This window comes from Syngnathus typhle, linkage group LG5, assembly GCF_033458585.1.
Source record: "Syngnathus typhle isolate RoL2023-S1 ecotype Sweden linkage group LG5, RoL_Styp_1.0, whole genome shotgun sequence".
Lineage (NCBI taxonomy): Eukaryota > Metazoa > Chordata > Actinopteri > Syngnathiformes > Syngnathidae > Syngnathus > Syngnathus typhle.
Window position 1 is genome coordinate 11410754 of NC_083742.1, and position 19963 is coordinate 11430716.

The following is a 19963-nucleotide window of genomic DNA, read 5'->3' on the forward strand; positions in this document are numbered from 1 at the left end:
ACACTTGGAAATGGCGGTGTACCTAATGGAGTGTCTGTGTGATTCCCTCGTTAAGTGCACCTGCGTGAAAAGTTTTAGCTCCTGCGGAACGTGAAAGAAGCTAAAACTTTTCACGCAGGTGCGCTTAACGAGGGTCACTTGGAGAACATGTTGGAACGCGGCCCCGAGGACTAGAGCTTGACACCTGTGACCTTTGACCATAATATTTCCCTAATAAAGTGGCCTGTTATTAGGTACACTTGAAAATGGCGGTGTACCTAATGGAGTGTCCATATGATTCCCTCGCTCTAGTCCTCGGGGCCGCATTCCAACATGTTTTCCAAGATTCCCTCGTGCACAGTATAATATGTATGGATGATTTCTTATTATCACGTGACATAGTGGTGGGATTAAGAGGTGGATTGAGTCAGTCAGTCAGGTAAAACCCCACTGAAGGGTTAGTTACCAAATACATGGCCAACCACTGTTCGATTAGTTTTATTTGGGATTTCAATGAGTACCCTGAATATCATTATTCCATTTACCCAAATGTGTCAGAACAAATAAAGCACAACACTTGTTAAAAATAAAGTTTTAATAAATTCGGGATATTTTATGTACAAAATATACAATATAGAGTATAAATATATAAACCTTTTCATACTAAAGACATAAGGAAGTATTGTGTAACACCCTGTATAGATGATGGTAGCATCACCCTTCTTGCCAGGGGGGATGTTTGTTGAACTGCGTAGGGCCATTCAGTGGCAGCCGCACTCTTCAACGATCATGTCCTCGTGATGGCGCAGGGCCAGGTCGTCGTTCTCATAGTACAACATGGACAAAGGCCCGAGGCGCGTCGGTACACAGGACGGGCAGCTCATCTTCTCTGGGTGGTGGTATTTCAAAAGGCTCTGTAACAACAACATGAGAGAAAACATGAGTCAGCAGCTCCGCTTATCAAACCAAACGCGCTCAAATCGTCTTACTTGCATGTACGCGTGGTTGGTGGGGTTGAAGGATTCGTCCAGGGGTGTCGGACACTCCCCCTCGCAGCGATAAGCATTGAAGCGTTTCGGATGTATGATCCACTCGTCCCAGCCGATGTGCTCGAAGTCCACCCACATGTCCACTTTGCGACAAAAGGGCCGCTGCATGACATCCGGCGGCGTGGTGGGCCCGGGCCCGGCTGCCATCCTTACCGTCTCCATCCTGTTCCTTTTGTGGCGCCGGATTTGGCTTTCGCCACTGCTTCGCTCCATTGTGACGTACTTGGAGTTTTCCACAGTGTGTATTAGGCTGTAGGCCGAGTGACCTTCCTGAGGGGCGTCATGTTTGAAGAATAGCACCATCATTGCTCGAACAGAGGTGGGACAACTTTGGCTTCCTGGAATTTTGAAAAGACCCTTGCTTGGTATCTCCTCAAAATCCCCAGAACCGCTCCCAAGGTCCAGTTCTCCCAAGGCTTCTTGGCCTGACAGTCTGTCTCTTTGGTAGAGCCAGTACCTCAAAAGTGTAGTGACATTGAAAACCTTCCATGAAGACTTGCTGGCTGACGCGCTGAGGCTCCCCAGGAGAAGGCGCTCGTCGTGGCAGGACGGGTCCGCCTCATGCTCACAGTTTCGGGAGTGATACAAATCCACTAAAGCCCGTCTGTGTGCGGATAGGCCCGGCAGTCGGATGCGGAGCTCTGCTAAGTGGATTCTGTCGCTGGTTGAAATGGATGACATGTCGAAAGTAACGGTCCATCTGTTGTCCGCTTGACGGCAACCTTGGAGTAAGTAACAAAAAACCACGTGAAAATTAATTACAACTAATGATGTCTTAATGTTTATTAGCAGTAGTAGCATGCACATGTAAAAATAGTTTTGCCTCGCTGTAGTCCTACTCGGGTGCCAAATGTCACACTATTGTGGAAAACCATTAACTATTAAAACCCAGTTCTACAAGTCTGATGAATGAACTTGTGAGGAAAAAGTGTGTACCAGGAGGACCTTTATTGAATATATTGAATAATATTGAATAAAATGTTCAAAGGGCTTTCCAGAAGCGAGGGAGGCTTGATGACTGGACAAACCAGATCCTTGGACAAATGTCAAAATACTGAGGTGGGAGGTGAAACAGGACAGGATGTATATTGACCCCCTTGTGCAAGGCCGTCTGAGGGCTAATATACACACCCTCACACATAAAACGGACAAAGCCTTTAAAGTGGAATAAGCATTTTGACACTTGCTGGGCTGTAAAAAGGGTGAGGGGGTCAGATCTCAGATAACAGCGGTCAGAGATCTACCGCAGAGACGAGGAGCAAATACAAAACTATGATTGACTCACCATTTGCCATGAGACTGATGATGGAGTCTGACTCTCGAGCAGGTCTACTGGTGTAATCGGCCGCTGTTGACACGTCGGCCGCTCTGAAAGAGCGATACAGCTGCATCATGTACAGAGGGAACTTGCCGTGAGGGTGCAGGGAAACGTTCCTCTGGGCTACACTGCTCTCCGGCGCTGTGTGATACTTGGGCTTCTGCGTAGACCAGACCAATCCAAAAGAACAGAAAAGAAGCACGTAGAAGACCATTTTGGAGTGAAACTGCAAGCGCGAGAGGTTAAGGTCTTGCTTCCCTCTCTCAACTTCTCTCAGGTTGAAGTGACGCACAGACTGAAGAGCAGACAGGCCCCTTTATAGCAGACAGCTGCCCTTTGATGACCCCTGACCACTCCAGGAATCCCGATGAGCCCTCTGATCACCAGAGCACATCAGAGACCACCACGAACAGTGGATCAACAAAAAAAAACACTATTTCACCAAGGTCATTGTCCTGTCACACTGCCCAAAGCTTTTCTATTCACTCAAAAGCCTTAATCCTGTGGAGAAGCAGCAATCGGTTAAGAATTAACACCTACAATGCCTACAGCCATTAACACCTCAATGTTAAGTAGAAGCAAGAGAAGACCACCAAAGTGAAAAAGACAAAACTTTATTAACACAAACAACTAGGAGCGTACTGTATTAAAAAAACACAAACATGTAATGGAGCAAATATCACAAGTCATGTTACAAGTTCAACCAACTGGTCAAGATTATCACTATGTGTGTGTATTATGTCAGATGGATGAATAATAAAAGTCAAAATATGCCTTTACAAAATAATGCTCAGTTTTGTCTTGTCTTATTTGAAACACATTGGGGTTACCTATGATACATTTGTAGTTGCAGTATGAGATAGAGAGAGATTTCTGAGAGCAAATAGGAGGAATTAACACCGAACAGCATAAATCAGAAGTGAGCACTATCTTTCAAAAGACATTTTGATGAAGCTTTGAATTGGATCACATTACTTAGCATGTAACAGAACAGAGCAAAGCAATGCAAGTGAACATTCAAATAAAAACAATGGTGCTTCTAGCTGTGGTCCCACAGTAATAGCATATTACCTTATTGTAGTAGTCAACTTTTTAATGTGGAGGTCAGGATTCACATCACATGCCCCTTTTGACTGATGTATTCACACGTGCAAAGACACTCGCCTCATAAAGCAGTGAAGAAATCCTTCACCTGAAGGATGAAAAAGACCAAACGTTCATTGCTGAAAATGCACAATCATAATTCCAACGTGAACAAAGCGCCCTCTTGTGGCGAATGTCTGCGTAGCAGCAGCGATTTTCTAACAGTCCTCTCCGCCCCCCCCTTACCTGTGTGATGAAGTTCTCTTGTGCTTTGGGATCACTCTGAAACTCCACACTGGCATCCAGTTCCAGCACGGGGATCTTTTTCAACCACTCAAAATGGATCCTGAGAGAAGATAGTGGAGCAATGTTTCACTTTTGACAAATTGAAACTAAATAAAAAGATACTTTCTTAAAGTGATTACATTCAATGAGATCCAGTATAGAAATCCCATCTTCACAAAGATAGTATCACTTACTCCGTTTTTTTCTCCACAAGCCACCTCTCATGCTGCTCATGTAACTTCTGGAGATAGTCCAGCTGCACGGTCTTCTCCTCCTGCCTCCCTCGATGATGCAGGCGCTCCATACATTTCTAACACATACATGTTTGTCACAAATTAAACACAGCCACAAATGAATGTTGATACCTTTAATGGTAAGGGCTTGTGCAGACCTCAGGTGGTGCTTTGAGATAGATGATGCCTTCTAGCGCCACCTGGTGTCCAAACTGGTTCACAAGCAGCGAGTGCCAGTCCTGGTAGACGGCCCACTCTGTCGAGTTGATACAGCCCAGCTCATACATGTTCAGGGCAAAAATGTATCTGCAAGGGAAAAGTAAATGAGAGAATATTTTAAAGTCACATTCGGAATAAAATGCTACTTGTTCAAAAACAACATAAATAGTCCAACCGACAATTATGCAATAAGGCTAATGTCATTAGATTTTATGGGCATTGTGGCCACAAGTCCTCCGGTGCAATAAAAAAGCATCTGACTGACCTGTCACTGTAGACGGAACGTTCATAAACCTGCACGGGCGTTTCCTGTGAGGGAAGTTGGCGAGCAGGCGCGGGCTGGAGCTGCGTTTTGAAGCGGCTCATACATGAGTATGTCTGGAAGGTGTAGGACCAGCGCTGAGGATCCTGGTACATCATCTCCAACAGGTTACTCACAGTTTTCTCCTGTAGTGACAAAGCAGCAGAGATCATATAAATAAGTTGTGTTGATGGAATTTATCTTTGCAATGAAATTACCAAAAAAATCAGAGATTATTTTCATTTGTTTCTCCTTTCTTATTTCTCAAGCATCAGCATTCACAAGCAATTTCTGCACAAATAATTGTTTTTTTTAGATTTTTGTGGTGATGACACGAAAGCCTGCACGCACCTTTGAGGTCCCGCTGTCAATGTTCTGCCATTGACTGACAGGTTCTGAAACCACCTCCCAGTCTGGACAAGCTGCTCTCAAGAGTCCTGTAAAGGTTGACTTTCCAACAGCTAAAATTGCAAAAGACACAGGGACAGTTGCAATCATTGTGGTGGATTACACACAATCTCTGGAAAATGGAATTTACCAATATTTCCCTCAATAGAAACTCTCTTCAGTCCATCTTGAGTTGACAAGGCTGCACCGGAGTACATTCTTTTAGCCATGGTACTTCTGTTATGTTTTGGTGGAGCAATATCTCGGTGCAAGTAGTCACGGGTGTCACACACCCTCAAAAGCTGCAAGAGTCTTGTCTGCGGTTTTGTTATGAACAACCGACTGAGGATGCACCTGTGCAGGAAAACCATTATGCTAGGTAGCAGTGCTACTCAAGTCATTATGTCAAGTATTACTCCGTTCTTGCGGTCTTCAGGTATTCAAACGTTTATCTCAAGCTCGTTTATCTCCATCTGCTTGGCTGTACGAAACGAAATATCAATTTGAATTGTAGTAGCATTTCCAAGTACCATTGCAGCTTTCCATGATGGCGAACGAATGACCCGGAGCTGACTCCGGAAAAGATTGACGTACTTCCGGTATGTAGTTTTTCAAAATAAACTATTATATGGGACGGGGGATATCATCAGTTCAGCACTGTACTTTTCTGCTTTAAATGTTTTTTCGATAGTCATTATTATAAATAGTTTTCTTAGAACCTAACAAATTATATTTTGCATGGTGTGTGAGACCTAAATAAGAATGACATTTTGTAAATCCAGTACACATTTTTTTGTGGATTAATCTTTTTGCAACCAGCAAAGATCACTTCTATTAAAATGCAATTCTCCTTAATCATGACATTCTTGTCAAGAGCCACATTGTAGTTATGGTTTCCATCCAAGGGGCCGTTATGACTGAACCAGTATTACGACCTCATATTACACAAACACAACTTTTGAAACCAGAAAAAGACACTTTTTGCAATTACATTTCAATTGAATAAAACTGTGGAGCCATTAGAAACATTTATTCACTTATCAGTTTACATGTGATTGGACTGAAAGGAATCAAAGTTGCTTGTGCTCCAAACGGCTCACCACTGGATCACTTGTGATTGATTTCAGCATTAATAGCTTGTGTTTTTTAGGGTGATCTTTTGAGCCACTTTTAGTTTGTAATCAGCAATACCTAAAACACAGAAACAATGCAGCAATATGTAAAACAACACAGGATTGAGGAGAAAACCAAGTTAGTTTTTGTATTATGCGACTTATGGACAGTGCATGTGTGTGTGTTTTCACCTTCAGTGAGAGAAGTGCCGTCAGACGAGAGGTGCCAGTATCTGCGGTCACTTTGCCTGGCCCGCTCTCCATTCACCACACTTAAGAATGGTCCCCATAGGCTTGATTCATTCTCAAACCTGCATGTACCCACCAATTTATATTCCAAGAACACATACTATGAGAAAAAAAAAAAAATCAACTTACGTAAAGTCATTGTTTATTTCCTTGAGGAGGTGAAGGGCCTCCAACAGAGTGCTTTCCTTGGGCACATCCAGTGAATACACAGTGGATGTCCCGCTTGATGTCACCACTTCCACCATCACGGCCACTTTGGTCGTACTGGGCGTGACGACCACGGGGTCGGTGGGCTCGAGAACCAGCGTGTCTGTATGTAGGCAAACAAGTGACAATGTAGACACCGGCTAAAGGTCACAAAGACCACCAGGCCACAGATATAAAGACTAAAGCGGCACCTACTCTCCTCATTGAGACAGCTCTTGCTTTGAACAGTCAAGTAGGATTTCTGCTGCAGAGCTGGTAGAAGCTGAGATATTGCCATGGGGTTCTGGTATTTGTTGCCTCTTGCATCCCTCCTAATGGCCTCCAGTGAGGCAGCACACTCTGACACCGGAATACCCATTGCCAGAAAAGCCTGAACACAACATTCAAGAAGATTTGGGCTTTGGATGATGCGGAAACAAGAAACGGTTGATCCAAGCACTGTAACACCATACTACCAGACTTCAACGGTTCCACTTTAAAAATGGTTCTTACTTGAACAGCGAGCCCAGTGCTGAACTCATTTCCAAAATGACCATCGCTCCTTTGTGATGTCAAGAGCTTCTCCTTGATGTTGGTCAGGGCCGTGTCAAGCTCAACAGCATTGTGTACATAACTCCCAGAATTCTTCACGCACTGGAGGGCCATTGCAGCCATAGCATACGTATCTATAAACCACAAGTGGGAGAGGCCTTGATGGAATTATCAAAATGAAGGCTGATGACACTTTTTATTGGACCGTCTGTATTTAATTCAAATATTTACTATCAATAACACCTATAGTACAAGCATAGACTATGACGGCACACATCTGAAAGAGGTTTACCCACCAATGCTCTCACTGTTTCCATGCTGAAAGTCCTCATGTTCGACTGCCTTGATGAGCTTGTTGACAACGTGGTTGTTGACCCTGATGCCACTCACGCATAGAGCGAGTACACCCAATGAGTACTGGTAATAGTTAGTCAAAGGGCGTTGGCTGACTGGACAGGAGAAGACAGATCATTTGAACTACTGGATAGAATTTAAGACCGACATCCTGGCAATGATAATGACGGGCTACTGTATAGACAGTCAAATAGAATTTATGACGAAAAAAGTAGTAAACTTACAGGCTATGTATTCTTTCTCTCGTTCCATCTGTTTCTTGAGGACCGTCAGCAGTGTCTCACTCTTGTCACCTACAGTGAAGGTGACTGTGTTGAGGTCATAGCAAGATGACTTCAAGGCCAGAGCATACAATGCCAAGCGGCCGGTTAAAGGCTGCCCGCCAGAGAGGACGCTAAAGTGCACAAAAGGTCACGACACAGCGAGATAAGCGATCCAATCTTCATACTCAACTCAAAAAGTGGCCATTCTAACCAATTACCTTTGAAGGTCATTGTGTAAATTATTTGTCAGTCGATTTAAATGTTCCCCCTCTTTTAAAAGGTTGTGCAAGTGTGATAGCCGTAACGCCAAGTGGACACTGGGATTAGGAAGTCCTTCTTGTCCCTCCAGAGAGCGTAGAAGATCTTTATTTAGTGAAAGCAGCAGCTCATGGTTGGATCCAGAATGATCTGGGTTAAAACAGACAGACAGAAAATGGCACACTGTGCATAAAAGCAGTTGCTGAACCCACGGCTTGCTGACTTCAACGTGTCACACTCAGAATTGCTGGTTCAGCAAGAACATCAGGACGAAACTAAGGCACGTGGACTTGGGTTTTATACAATACATAAAGGAGCGTTTGTTACTAAATCTTCTCAATATGTTCATTAAAGTGATTGTTCACTGTCTCAAATTTTAAAAGGGCAAAGCAGTTATGCCTTTACAAAGATGATTGGTTTTAATTAACAGTGATGCACGTGTATAACGGCATTCCATGATAATGAACGCTCCATCTTATATACTGCATTGCATCATAGCTAATAAATCAGGTCACAAGAGTTTTAGACAGCAAGGCAGTTACACTTATGTAAAGTACAACCACAACGTTAAACTGCACCATAACATTAACAATATAAACTGAACATGATTGTATTTCTAAAACGGCAGGACCGGACTTGGAGCCAGATCGTGCAATTGATCATGCTGAAACCGTTTGGCGGAGAACAGCAATTCACCTATGTGCAGGTGTGCCACAGAAATATATCCAATTTAATTGACTTGATCTGAAATTTATTTTTTAAGATTTGTGCGTGTCTTTCTTCAATTCCCCTTTCGAACAAAACAAGTTTGGACACACTTCCTATTTTTAGTCCTATTGAATAAGAATCTATTGAAGAGTATTTTTCTTTTTTTAGACAATTGTTAGTGTACGTGACATTTTGAATGCAAAAATATGCCTTTGTTCAGAGATCGGGAAACAGTCATAGGAAATTGCAAAATCGATACCCATCCAGATCATCGAATCATGTTTGTTTTTAACCTGGATTCTTCCCAAATTTCACAATAGTGTACTCAACACTTACCACAAGGTAAACTGGAGGCCAATGCCAGTAGCCCGAAAACTAAGACTAAATGATACATCCTGGTTACCTTCAAAAAGAGAAAAACCAAAGTAGATCCAAAAATTAACACCAGTCTTCTAAAATGTTTGAACAAATAAGACAACAACCATAAGTCTTCAATACAAAGTCCTGAAGTATTCATCAACAGTTTTATTAGTTTGAAGGAGAAAACGATACGTTTTAAATTGCCAATCAAACCACATCAGTATAAATAAACAACGTTACATATAAACACGCTCCTTGTGACGTCATATGAAAGTAACCCGTCATCATAACGTTACTTTTGTCAAACACGTAGAGTCATGCGTTACCTTCTTGGAGCGTCAGTCGAGAGTAAGGCGACAAGTTAGTCAGCTGGGATGATAAGACCTTCACGGTGTCACGTGACTTACTATTTGCGACCACGGAGGAGGAGCTCGCCAATAACCCGGAAATTCAGAAAACCTATTTTGTTGCAGAATTGACCCAAGTTTTGTCTTGTCTCACACACTGTGTTGCTTATGGAGTCAGCGTGAGATTAAAACATGCATTTTCAACGTTTGCACGAACGGGATTTGTTCCTCCCACTGCCGATTCGCCAACAACTACAACTCCCAGGGTTCTTTGCGCGTTTTCCAGAATATTGTCGAATCTTCCGACGAGTTTGCTACGCGCAACTATCTGCATTTACTGCAAGCTGCGGGGACCAAACATTGGACGCAATTTGTGAACGCTACTTTATTAGGTAAATAAGGTTGTGCATGTTTATTTTGCTATCTTGGTTGAATGTAACGTACACGAGCTAGCAAAACAAACAGTAAAGCTAAACAACATTGCGAAAAGGGGCAGGGCAGGTGTCGTTAAGCAAACGTCTTATTTTAGACACCACGAAGTTGCACTTTTAGGTGGATCATGCTATAATTTGTGTCGTGTGTATACTATAAATACATTTTACAGCAATAATTTTGTTTGAATGCGCTGATATCCAAAGAGTTGACCCCGTCTGGTCGCCCCTCAGACATGTTTACCAACACTTAAAATGCCAGGTTGTAATGAAATAGTTCTGTAAATCAAGACTGTTTGAGCTATCTTTCCACGTTTCACCAACCATGTTTTTTTTTCAATGTAGTTTGACCTACTGAACCATCATGCATCACTTGCCCCCCACCTGCAGCCAGCTGGGTTTTCTACCAAGAATGTGCACGTTTTCGGGGCCCACAAACCTTCCTGAATTCGATCTTGGATCTACATGTACATCTGGCCAATTTCAGAGTGGAACCCTGTCCAACGGGTAAGGTTTAGTTATTTGTATACATTTCCCCACAGTTTTCTACCAAAACATTTGCGTAAAATATATCTTCTATCACAGCAGATGGGAGACGAGGTGCCTCAGGAAGCACAAGAGGAGAGTTGATGATGAGTATGTACAAAACAGCCTTGGTTATGATACAGTGGAAGCGTGTTAGATTTTCTTTTTTCCAAAGCCTTTTTCTATTCTTTCAGAGGATGCCTTGCCAAACGGAGAAGAATATCAGCGGAAACCGAATTGGACCTGTCACACGTCACTGGGAGTCCCGACTGGCCTTCTCTAAACAATTGTTCTACTTTGAGTACCCAACAAGCCAGCCATGCTCCACCACAGCCTTGCCCAGCCACTCGCAACCTGACACCACTGCTGCCCTCTTCTTCCCCATCCCGACCTGAGACGGCGAGCTCCTGCATGGAGATCGAGGCAGCTCAGAGGAGACTTCGGGAGATTGAAAACAGGTATGTAACATAGCGACGATACGGCGGACTCGCAATACATTCAAGTCTTCAGATGTGTATTTTTCAGCTTTAAGCTGCATGACCCAGCTTGTTCCGCACCACTGGATCAATTATACTACAATACTCGAAGGAGACAAAACATCCGATCACAAATTTGCCACTCAATGACTACAGCATACAGTGCACTGACTAAATTTGTGATGACATTTTGTTTGTATCTCTGCTGAAGAAATTGGTGGGAGGCTTGCAAAGCGTGGGCTATCTGAGACACCATAGTGCTTGTGCTTCAAAATGCAGGCACTTCCAACTTAGTTTGTTGCATTCTTGAGATGGCACTGAAAAATAAAAAAAATCACCACGTTGTCCCATTAAGACTGATCTATCATTGACTAGAATAACGCTGGAGGACGATGACGAGGATCTCGATGTGGAGCCAGCCCAACGAAGGCCGGTGTTGGTCATCTCGGACAGTTTGAAGGAAGGCCTGCAGCGAGGCATCACTGACATTCTCCCACACACAGTAGCCCAATCTGTGTATGTTCTAAAGTAAAATAGAAAAAAAAAAGCTCTCTGGACATTTTACTTTGCAACTGACTCCTGCTACGTCATTTGTTTAGGAGCCATTCCTGCATGGAGCTGGTGTTGTGGCGGCCACCAGAGAACCCCTTCTGTCGCAGACTAAAAGGTTCCTTGCAGAAACAGAAGAAACAACAAACTGTTTTGCGACAGCCCCCCACTCCATGTCCTTCGCCCACGCCGCACAGCACTCCCGTCGACACGCACAGCCCTCTCCTTAACTTTCCCGTCGCTGAAAGCTGTGCAGAGGAGGACATGGAAATGTAAGAAGGAGCAAGACTACTCAGACATGTCATGTTTGGGACTAACTTGCTTTCTTTAGACTTGTCGGAATGATCCGCTGCTTTGGTCACATTTTGCAACTTGAGTGAAATCTGTCACAACCTGCTTCATAGCAAAATTCACACAGCCTGTGTCAGGGTAGAGGAATTGATTCTCTTACCAATTCTAAGCATTTGCCAAAGTCTAGTAAATTGTTTACATTACACCGGCAGGTGTATTTTGATGATCTTTTTTTTTTTTTTTTTTTGCTTTTTGGTAATCTGCAGAGCACAACCCCTGATTTTTGTTCCCTTTTGCCGTCATAAATAGGAACATGATTCCTCCCAATGCTAATATACATGACCTTGTACTTGTGGTTGAAGGATCATATTTCTATATTGCTTAGCAAATGTGCTATTCGAGTTTACGAAATCTTGGAAATTTCTCTTTTGATTGGATTTGTGTTTTTCTGCATGCTCGCAGCACTGAGACATTTTTCCTTTGTATTTGTTTTCGAGTAAAATGATGCTTCGTTCTTTTGTTGAAAACGTGTGCTGTACGTGTGGAAAAATCAACCATCCTCTGATACGTGACACTAATCCGGATTCTGGTTCATATAGATGACAAAATGTTTATTGCAGAAGTTGAATGTATCTTTGTGTGGTTTAGCCTTTACAACTTAACATGATGTAACATTTATGAGCATATAAGGGATTCCCACAAAGAAGAGCTTTATGAGATTTCAGTGAAATCTGTAAACCTCTGCAATGTTAAACCATAAAACCTCAACACGGAGGAAAGTTCAAAAGATGACTAAACCTTGTGTCATTTGTCACCGTGACCTATCTTAAGTACAGGCAACAGTGAATGAGTCATTGTAAAAGATACAAAAGCAAAATGCTACAGCTATATCGCCTCAAGTGACAAGACAATCTTTAAAACAATACTGTAACGTTTCAAATCCTTAACTTGTGGTTGGCCTGATAGGCGAGGCTCTCAGGCTTTCAGACTCTCTTGCTCAAGCTGTAAAACAAACAAAATTGAGCAGTATTAGAAATACTACTTTGCATGCCCAGTGAAAATGCATCACACAAAAGTGTTGCCATATTGACACTAAAAAATGCACTGACTGTAGGAAGGTTAGATCCTGTTGGCATCCATGGCTGGTTCTCTACACGGAGCTGCTTGACTCTGCTCTGCAAGTAATGCACAAGTTTTAATGAGGCCACATCTGAAGGGCTCTGGGGGGCAGCGGCAGCGTAGACGTATGTCAAGCAGTCCAAATGCGGAGCATCGTGATGCTGATGGAAACAAAAAGTATTTCCTCCAACTGTATTCACGTGCTTGTAAGTTTCTCGTGATGAGAAATGGTACCTTTGCACTAAGCTTTCTTTGACCTTCTACCCTCAGCTTTTCCTCTTCATTCGTTGACGTCTTTCTGAAAAAAAAAACAGAAACACATTTGGAGATGTTAGCTAACCTATTACATTAGTCATATGTTACATCAATGGGCAAATCAACTGATTGTGAGATATCAGTTTGGGTGATGATTACATCATGCTGGTTAAGTACAGTATTAGTAACTATCATTATTCTTCAATTGGTTTATAGGCTACAGCACATTTACCTGCCATTTAATAACTTTGTTCTGCACCTGTAGGATGGCAAAAATGAATGGCACATTTTAAATACACAATCAGTGTGAGTCTGTAAAGAAAGATTTTTTTCCTGTTCAGAGGAACAATTTGATCGCAGTGCAATACATTTCAATATCATACCAGAGTTGATTTAATTCTGTAGTTTGATTTAAGAAAGATATATACAGAATAATTAAAGACAGGAAAATACTTTTCAGTAAGCCAAATCCTACAGAACAATGGTTCATTATGCCATATTCTACTTTTCTTAACCCTTAGATGCATACATACGTGGGTAAAAAATGACCCGTTTTTTTTTTTTTTTAATTAATTAATTTATCTTTTAAATATCTTCATAAGAAAATTTGTTAAGGTAATTGTCTTTTTCAAAGAAGTTCAAAAGTTCAAAATAAAGATATTTCAAACATTAAATCATTGTTGTGTGGTCCTAGATATAGTAATACCTAATATCATAGAAGTGAATTACTCTCTACCAAAATGACAAAAATGGCATAAAACCACATAGATTCTAATATGGGTCATTTTTGACCCACTTATGGAAGCGTGTCACTTGTACATCTATAGGTTAAGGTGGTAAAATGTTGGGATTTTGTTAACTAGAATCATCCAAATCATGTAACATTTCAGTCTGATTTGCGTAATCAATATTTCACTTTTTGAATTGAACTCCTGAAATGGGATTCAAATGTTGCCCTGATATGCATGTCACCTTTCCAATTCGGCAGTCAACTCTTCCTCAAACTTGCAGGCTAGTCGGGCAGTGGTCTGTTCCTTCCATTGAGTCATGTTCTTCTGGACTTGCATCAGCTCCATGTCTTTGGCCTCCAGTTGCTTGCGAAGTGAGGCCTCCAGTCCGCCGTCACTCACATGAGACCATTTCAAACTACTGAGCTCCTCAATGTGCTCCTAGGTCAATCAAATTTGATTCATCCAGCAATTCAGTTTGGGTACAACCGGACCAGTTTTTTTTTTTTTTTAAACACACACATACCTGAAAGTTGCATGCATACCTGAATGAGACACTCCTTCAGAGAATCCAAGGCTTGGTTTCTCTCCATCCTCATCTGCTCCCTCTGAATCCTCAACTCTCGTTCCTGGAAGCAAACCCTTCTGAACTTAGCTGTCCGTAAACTGGGCTACGTGTGAATATCCACTTGGCCAAATTTTACCTTGTCTTTGAACAGCTCTTGACTCGCTTGCCTTTGAGAATCAACCTCTTGATGAAGGGACTCAATCAAATGCTTCAATGAGTCTTGTTGATTTTTCAGTTGCACAAGAGCCTCGTCTATGGTGGAGCTGTCATGTGCAAAACCTTTGTCAGGAATGTGTCCACTAAATCATTTAATTCAATCTGTAGTTTTGTTGTAAATTTTGAATACATTTGCTTTATTGTTTTTGCATACCCAGGAGGGAGCTGCACAGTATTTGGTTGGCCGCCGTTCTTCTCTACCAAGAGGTGTAGAAACTCGCATTCCGCCACCAGCTCCTGAGCCCAAACCGCGAGTTGCTGCTCCTGCTCAGCTCTGACTTCATTTTGGATGATCTGCTGCTCTTCAAGCATCTTGCGGATCTGCTCTGTTTCCTCCTTGGCCTGCTGTGCAGCCTGCTCAAGCTTCATTACAGTCTTCTCACTTTCCTATAAAAGAGGAGTAGCAGTTTTAAGAGCGCAGGCTCAGAGTTTGTGAGGAGCGCATCTCGTACTTGCAGCATGTGTTTCTGCAACTTGTCCAGCTCCTCCTGTTGCTCCTGCTTGAGCGACCTGCAAATGGCAGAGAGCAGAGACTCCTGCTCTCGCTGCTGCAAAGAGCGCTCAGCCTCCAGCTCGTGCACACGCTTATGGAAGTGAAAGCGACAAGAACAACTGATCGGGATTAGAAATCATTCGACAAGCCGAATTGTCAAAAGGTTAACGTACATTCTGCAGCTCCGTCACATGACGCTGAAGAGTAAGCGCCTTGGTGTTCTCTCGATGCATCTCACTCCTGGTAGCTTCCAGGCTCCTCCTGTTCTGTTCTTCTAATAAACCACAGTGGAAGTGTACAGCTGCAATCTTCTCTGCCTCCCACTTTGTCCTCTCCTCATCGATGGCTTTTTGCACCTGAATGAGAGCGGACACAATGGTCAGGTAATGAAGAGTTCAAAACTCAAATGGTTGACGGTACCTTCTGTAATGTTTGTGCATGCAGCTCTTCTTCATGTTTCCTTGACTCCTCCTTCTGGTGCTTCAGTGAATTTCTCAGCTGCCAGTATTTGATCATATACTCTTCAGTCACTCAGCTTATTAAATCTTTATTGTTGTAGAGGTGCGACGAGTAATCGATTATAAATATAATCAATAGTTATTTTTAATAATTGAGGGATCTTTTAGATATGTTTTTTTATTTAAAATTCTCCATATGGTTGGAATTTCAATATCTTATTTCAATATTTTTTATTTTAATATTTTGAAATGGGACTGATTATCTATGTATTGAATCCAAATAAAACATTTGCTTTTAATTTGGAAAACTATGATGACCACTTACCGTTTGTACTTGCTCTTCGTGAACCAAGGCTAAATCTTTTCTCTGCTGCTTCAGCGCTGCCTCCTGAAATATTTCATGAAGTCTTAGTCAAATGTTGTGGATAACTTTGACGATTCTAAATTCTCACCATCATTGCGTGGGCGTGTTCTTCAGCTTCTTTAACAGCGTTGCGCTGTTGGCTTTTCATGAACTCGAGCTCTCCTTTTAGTTTGTCTCTTTCTGTTTGCAAGCCTCCATGCTGTTCCTGTAGCTCTTGCACTTGTTGTTCCTTCTGACCCAACATTTTCTCCAGGGTGTCCACCTTGACTGTGCATGCTCCAAGTTTTCCCTCTAGTTCCTGTGCTTGACATTCCAGAGCCTAACATCAAAACAGCGCTTCTGTAAAAGTATTGCACAACTGGTGTTGTGTGATTTACTGGACAAGAATTAGAAGCACGGTTCCGAAAGAGTCACCTCTGTCTCCTTGTTTTTCTGCTTCTGCGTCTCCTCTAGACATGCACATCTGTTCCTCAGTGAGGTCTCTGCCTCTGAGGCCCTCATCAGTTCCTCACAAGTGTCCTCCAGCATCTGTTGGTTCAATAATATTAGCATAAAAGTACAGACTTGGAAAATGATGTCACCCTGTAATATTGTACTTGTTGCATGGATTCTTGCTTCTCTCTTGCCCGTCGTTGCTCGGCGAATAGTTCAGCTTTGGCAGAAGCCAACTGTCTCTCCAGCTCCGACATCACCGTGTTGGTCTGTTTGTGAGGTCGTTGGAGTAATAAGTCAAGTGTGCCCCACCTCAAAAAATATATATACCTGAGATTGCTGAGCTGTTAGCACCTTTTCCATGCAAGACAGCTGCTTAAGTTGTTTGTTCTTTAGTTCTTCTTGCAAATTCCGGACTTGACAGAGGAATGACTCCTTTTGCTTTAGAAGTTTCTGCAGCTGGCAACTGTACAACACAACTTTTTGAAATAATTGTGTCTTATCACAGTCCTGCTTTATGCTGACAAAGTTTGAATCCATACCTTAATGAGTCCACCTCTGCTTTACAATCCTTGAGCAAGACCTCTAACTCCCTCTTCTCTGTTTCTAGGTGCCCAGTCTCTGTACTAAGCCGCTCAAGATCATGAAAGGCATGCTGGGAAGAAAAAAAGAAACATCATTCATTTCTCTGATAAATGGCTGAATGAATATTTTACACTTTACCTTTCTTCTCAATTGCAGCTCAGAAAGGGAGAGTTCGACCTCTGTTAAATGAGACTTTTTCATGCGGAGAGTCTCCTCCTCTTTCTCACATTTCTAAATCAAACAAACACAAGGATGCTTGTTCACAGGCAGTTGACCAAACGCACGCCATTTGGCGGCAACATACTTGTCTGAGGGAAGTGAGGCGCTCGCTCATCTTCTCCCAAGCTGAGTGCATCTTCTCTGAGGCTTGCTCAAGCTTGGACCGCCTGCTCCGGTGTCCTTTCGAGTCTTCCTTGTCATCATCATCCTCCATAGACAGAGTTCTAGCAATGAAAAATAAATTACAATACATAGAAACAAGTGTGCTTTGCTCTCTCTCTCTTTTTACCTCCATGTATGCTGCTTCTTATGCAGAGTACTTTTGTTTCGAACAGCTCCGGTGGGTCGTTGAACTTTGCCGACAAAGAACGTTAGTCATCTTTCATGCCTTGTTTAATTAATTAATTAATTAATTAATTAATTAATTAATTAATTAATGCCTTCTACTGTGAAATGTTGGTAAAGGTCGAATCTGAAACCAAATGTAGATTGAAAATCTGTTGTGTGCGTTACACCAGGAATGTGAGCGTCCCACCTTGAATGTTGCAAGTCTGATTCAGATTTTGGATTTTGATTGTATTTTGTCATTTATTGTGCATCCAATCAATACGAATCCTGGATAGTTGATATTGTCTCACTTTGTCAACTCTTACCAGCTCGTCTGTGGAGGACCTGCCTGACTTGATCTGTGCAGACCGAATCAAGGTCACTGTCAATGGACACTGTGTCAAAATTCCACACAGGTACTCCTGTGAAACAAAGAATAGCATTGAGAAGTAAAGCTATGCTAACTGAGCGGCGTTAAAACAGAATATTGTTCAGAGAGGGTCATTTAAAACTGATCCTTGTTGTCTTGTGTTGGACACATGCAAATGCAGCAATGTGTGTCCGATACCTGCTAACCGCCTGACCTTCGGAGAAGAAATGTGCTTTGGGTTTTGGTGTTCTTTTTCAACCTCTGTGCTGAAAAAGACTGAAAAAGAAAAGAAAAAGAAATGGTTAAATGAAGTCTCTGTCACTCACACAAAATCAGCGGGACTCTGGTTTCGGTTCTGTGAATCCTCTTTTCTCACCACCGTGTGAAGTCTGAACTCCAGATGTTCCAGAAGGACGTCTTGCCAGATCCTCACTTTGGTCTGGCTTATGTTGGATAAAGGGAACGCTAGCTGTGTTTTTAGAACTTCTAGTACCATTTTGGTCACATACGCAAGGGTCCACGTCTGATGTCGTCAGTGTCCTTTCAGCGTCCTCTTTGTTGAGTTCTGTAATGCTCCCCTCTGGCAATGCCAGTTCTACCATCTCCTCTCTAAAGCACCTCACAAAATCTTCCGTACAAATACTTTCGGAAGGAGGATGAGGGTCCCTTGACATATCCCCCTGCTTACAAGTTTCTCCAAGAAGTCTCTCTAGTCTCCACATGACCTGTTCTTTGTGAGACTCCATCTCCACTTTGCTGCTTGTCCATACGTCCAGTTCCCACGTGGCCATTTCACGTGTTGCAGGAGCCACGGAGCTTGTGCTCTCTGCAGGCAAAAAGACAAGTGTCATACATGAGCAACACATTTTTAGATGTTCAACGTCGGATCGGGTCAGCATTGAAAGGAATTGATTTAAATTTATGGTTTGTGCAAATAATGTGCAAAGGAAAACATTGATATTTACATCCTCATAATCTGAGAACCAAAAGACAGCCGATTTGACGTAGATTTGTTTTTTTTCTTTCAGAAACAAATGTCAATCTAAGTCTTCCAATTACTATATGAAATGAAAAACTAAATGTTGAATAAAGAATAATTCTGGTATCGCAAAAACTGTAGGCAGGAACAACGACAAGTCACAACTCACAACAAAAACAAAACTTTGCTGTCATAAAAAAAAATCCGGTTTTCTCCTGAATGACATCATACCCAGTGTTTGTTCCACTGCTGGAGTACCTTGCAGTTCCAGACAGGACATTTGGGTATCATTTGTGCGGGACACTGTGCTGCCAAGACCGGTATCTTTACTCAAAGACTGACTCAACCTAAAAGGTGCAACTGAACACACCAGATGAGAAAACATCAACAGAAATAACATTCAAATATTCGATGAGGTACGTCTTACCTGAATCGATACGGTCATGCTGCTGATGCTTGACCTGCGTGCATTTGTTTCAATCAAGTTTATTCATTCACTGAATATTTGATGTACGATTTAGAACAGAAAACGACAGACTTGCAGCTTCCCGAGCTGAGCGTCAATGGCATCCAACAGAAAGTCACAGGGATCCGCTTTTAGGAATGCTCGACCTGGTTCAAACCCACTGCTGCTGTTGAGTTGCTCTTTAAGCATAGAAAACAAAGCGCAACTGTTTACACAAATGGATGACTGTTCTACTTTTATAATTGCAGACCTGAGTGAAATTCTTCCTTGTCCCTTCTGTCTTGGCTGAGCTGCTCCATTTTGTTGTACTGGGTATACAAATGCAGTCCAAGTAAGGCTGCTGGTTCACAATGTTGCTCGGTTGTCATGGAAACCAAAGTAGTATATCTTAAATCATGCCTTGCAGGCTTTCCACAAGGAGACTGAATGACTTGATCCTACACAGCTGGATAATTCTACAAACGCAAAGAAAGCTAAGCGGCTTGAATTTACTTTTGAGGAGAAACAAATTGTTTTCCAAGCAGCTGCAGTGGGTCGCAACTGGGGGCGTCGAGTTGCCATAGAAACCGCACGCAACCAATTTAAAGTTTAGCTTGCTCACAGTAGAAAGAAACATTGACTGCTGCTAATTTTCTGGGAGAGCACAAAGTAGAACGTGCATGTACATACATTGAATATGTGTATATTCACCTGACCAATTGTTGAATTTCATATATTTTACTAAAATAATGCAAGCAGAAAAAAACTCCAGGGTCTCTTTCCATTTGGTGATTTGTTAAACTAAAATACTTAAGTTAAAAAAAAAAAAGACATATGCAGTGTCAACAATTTTGTTTTATTGTTGTGCCTTGGTTGTCAATGACAATGTT

General features: G+C 42.2%; 5 protein-coding genes across 11 annotated transcripts; 1 reads left to right on the top strand and 4 right to left on the bottom strand.

Annotated features, from left to right (window-relative positions):
* Nucleotides 1-664: 664 nt before the first annotated feature.
* Nucleotides 665-2826, bottom strand: spaw (southpaw). The gene is made up of 3 exons (XM_061277819.1): nt 2314-2826; nt 969-1750; nt 665-893 (listed from the first exon to the last, which is right to left on the bottom strand). The coding sequence occupies exons 1-3, from the start codon at nt 2558-2560 to the stop codon at nt 741-743; spliced, it is 1182 nt and encodes a 393-aa protein (XP_061133803.1). The 5' UTR covers nt 2561-2826; the 3' UTR covers nt 665-740.
* Nucleotides 2827-2944: 118 nt separating this feature from the next.
* On the bottom strand, nt 2945-5443 carry dguok (deoxyguanosine kinase). The gene is made up of 7 exons (XM_061277820.1): nt 5006-5443; nt 4819-4928; nt 4432-4613; nt 4106-4253; nt 3909-4024; nt 3676-3775; nt 2945-3538 (listed from the first exon to the last, which is right to left on the bottom strand). The coding sequence occupies exons 1-7, from the start codon at nt 5223-5225 to the stop codon at nt 3512-3514; spliced, it is 903 nt and encodes a 300-aa protein (XP_061133804.1). The 5' UTR covers nt 5226-5443; the 3' UTR covers nt 2945-3511.
* A 425-nt stretch (nt 5444-5868) lies between these two features.
* tcn2 (transcobalamin II) lies at nt 5869-9299 on the bottom strand. Its single transcript, XM_061277818.1, has 10 exons — nt 9223-9299; nt 8873-8939; nt 7789-7978; nt 7532-7701; nt 7250-7402; nt 6915-7087; nt 6618-6792; nt 6345-6525; nt 6159-6277; nt 5869-6045 (listed from the first exon to the last, which is right to left on the bottom strand). The coding sequence occupies exons 2-10, from the start codon at nt 8928-8930 to the stop codon at nt 5984-5986; spliced, it is 1281 nt and encodes a 426-aa protein (XP_061133802.1). The 5' UTR covers nt 8931-8939; nt 9223-9299; the 3' UTR covers nt 5869-5983.
* Nucleotides 9300-9344: 45 nt separating this feature from the next.
* On the top strand, nt 9345-12312 carry ccdc117 (coiled-coil domain containing 117). Of its 3 annotated transcripts, none has more exons than XM_061277822.1 (6): nt 9345-9635; nt 10020-10181; nt 10263-10310; nt 10394-10657; nt 11051-11203; nt 11275-12312. In XM_061277822.1, exons 2-6 carry the CDS (start codon nt 10039-10041, stop codon nt 11498-11500), a joined length of 834 nt encoding a protein of 277 aa, XP_061133806.1. In that variant the 5' UTR covers nt 9345-9635; nt 10020-10038; the 3' UTR covers nt 11501-12312. The 3 variants fall into 3 exon arrangements, with proteins under 3 accessions (XP_061133806.1, XP_061133805.1, XP_061133807.1); XM_061277821.1 differs by having other exon boundaries at nt 9365-9635; nt 10260-10310; XM_061277823.1 differs by having other exon boundaries at nt 9365-9635; nt 10260-10310; nt 11051-11191.
* Nucleotides 12100-19443, bottom strand: si:ch211-102c2.8 (trichohyalin). 5 transcript variants are annotated; one of them, XM_061277812.1, is made up of 27 exons: nt 19345-19443; nt 19167-19273; nt 19056-19089; nt 18860-18988; nt 18026-18475; nt 17848-17925; nt 17606-17701; nt 17242-17305; nt 17038-17176; nt 16872-16964; nt 16691-16803; nt 16503-16614; nt 16313-16417; nt 16131-16244; nt 15805-16014; nt 15678-15740; nt 15315-15392; nt 15068-15250; nt 14854-14985; nt 14556-14788; nt 14322-14448; nt 14163-14246; nt 13862-14058; nt 13122-13148; nt 12869-12932; nt 12625-12795; nt 12100-12517 (listed from the first exon to the last, which is right to left on the bottom strand). In XM_061277812.1, exons 1-27 carry the CDS (start codon nt 19391-19393, stop codon nt 12491-12493), a joined length of 3279 nt encoding a protein of 1092 aa, XP_061133796.1. In that variant the 5' UTR covers nt 19394-19443; the 3' UTR covers nt 12100-12490. The 5 variants fall into 5 exon arrangements, with proteins under 5 accessions (XP_061133796.1, XP_061133798.1, XP_061133794.1 ...); XM_061277814.1 differs by having other exon boundaries at nt 12625-12690; nt 15805-16035; XM_061277810.1 differs by having other exon boundaries at nt 15805-16035.
* Between the last annotated feature and the right edge of the window lie 520 nt (nt 19444-19963).

What these genes read in the sequence shown, in the direction of transcription:
- spaw (XM_061277819.1), bottom strand. Translation starts at nt 2,560, where the DNA reads ATGGTCTTCTACGTGCTTCTTTTCTGTTCTTTTGGATTGGTCTGGTCT. An exon ending in CATCAGTCTCATGGCAAATG is followed by an intron (nt 1,751 to 2,313) that starts GTGAGTCAATCA and finishes ACTTACTCCAAG; the next exon opens with GTTGCCGTCAAGCGGACAAC. An exon ending in CCAACCACGCGTACATGCAA is followed by an intron (nt 894 to 968) that starts GTAAGACGATTT and finishes TTGTTGTTACAG; the next exon opens with AGCCTTTTGAAATACCACCA.
- dguok (XM_061277820.1), bottom strand. Translation starts at nt 5,225, where the DNA reads ATGGTTTTCCTGCACAGGTGCATCCTCAGTCGGTTGTTCATAACAAAA. An exon ending in TTGACAGCGGGACCTCAAAG is followed by an intron (nt 4,614 to 4,818) that starts GTGCGTGCAGGC and finishes TTGTCACTACAG; the next exon opens with GAGAAAACTGTGAGTAACCT. An exon ending in ATCTCAAAGCACCACCTGAG is followed by an intron (nt 4,025 to 4,105) that starts GTCTGCACAAGC and finishes TGTATGTGTTAG; the next exon opens with AAATGTATGGAGCGCCTGCA.
- tcn2 (XM_061277818.1), bottom strand. Translation starts at nt 8,930, where the DNA reads ATGTATCATTTAGTCTTAGTTTTCGGGCTACTGGCATTGGCCTCCAGT. An exon ending in AGAGAAAGAATACATAGCCT is followed by an intron (nt 7,403 to 7,531) that starts GTAAGTTTACTA and finishes TCTCCTGTCCAG; the next exon opens with TCAGCCAACGCCCTTTGACT. An exon ending in GAGCTGTCTCAATGAGGAGA is followed by an intron (nt 6,526 to 6,617) that starts GTAGGTGCCGCT and finishes GCCTACATACAG; the next exon opens with ACACGCTGGTTCTCGAGCCC.
- ccdc117 (XM_061277821.1), top strand. Translation starts at nt 10,039, where the DNA reads ATGCATCACTTGCCCCCCACCTGCAGCCAGCTGGGTTTTCTACCAAGA. An exon ending in AAGAGGAGAGTTGATGATGA is followed by an intron (nt 10,311 to 10,393) that starts GTATGTACAAAA and finishes CTATTCTTTCAG; the next exon opens with AGGATGCCTTGCCAAACGGA. An exon ending in CTTCGGGAGATTGAAAACAG is followed by an intron (nt 10,658 to 11,050) that starts GTATGTAACATA and finishes ATCATTGACTAG; the next exon opens with AATAACGCTGGAGGACGATG.
- si:ch211-102c2.8 (XM_061277810.1), bottom strand. Translation starts at nt 19,393, where the DNA reads ATGGAGCAGCTCAGCCAAGACAGAAGGGACAAGGAAGAATTTCACTCA. An exon ending in CAAGGAAGAATTTCACTCAG is followed by an intron (nt 19,274 to 19,344) that starts GTCTGCAATTAT and finishes CTATGCTTAAAG; the next exon opens with AGCAACTCAACAGCAGCAGT. An exon ending in CTCAGCTCGGGAAGCTGCAA is followed by an intron (nt 19,090 to 19,166) that starts GTCTGTCGTTTT and finishes AAATGCACGCAG; the next exon opens with GTCAAGCATCAGCAGCATGA.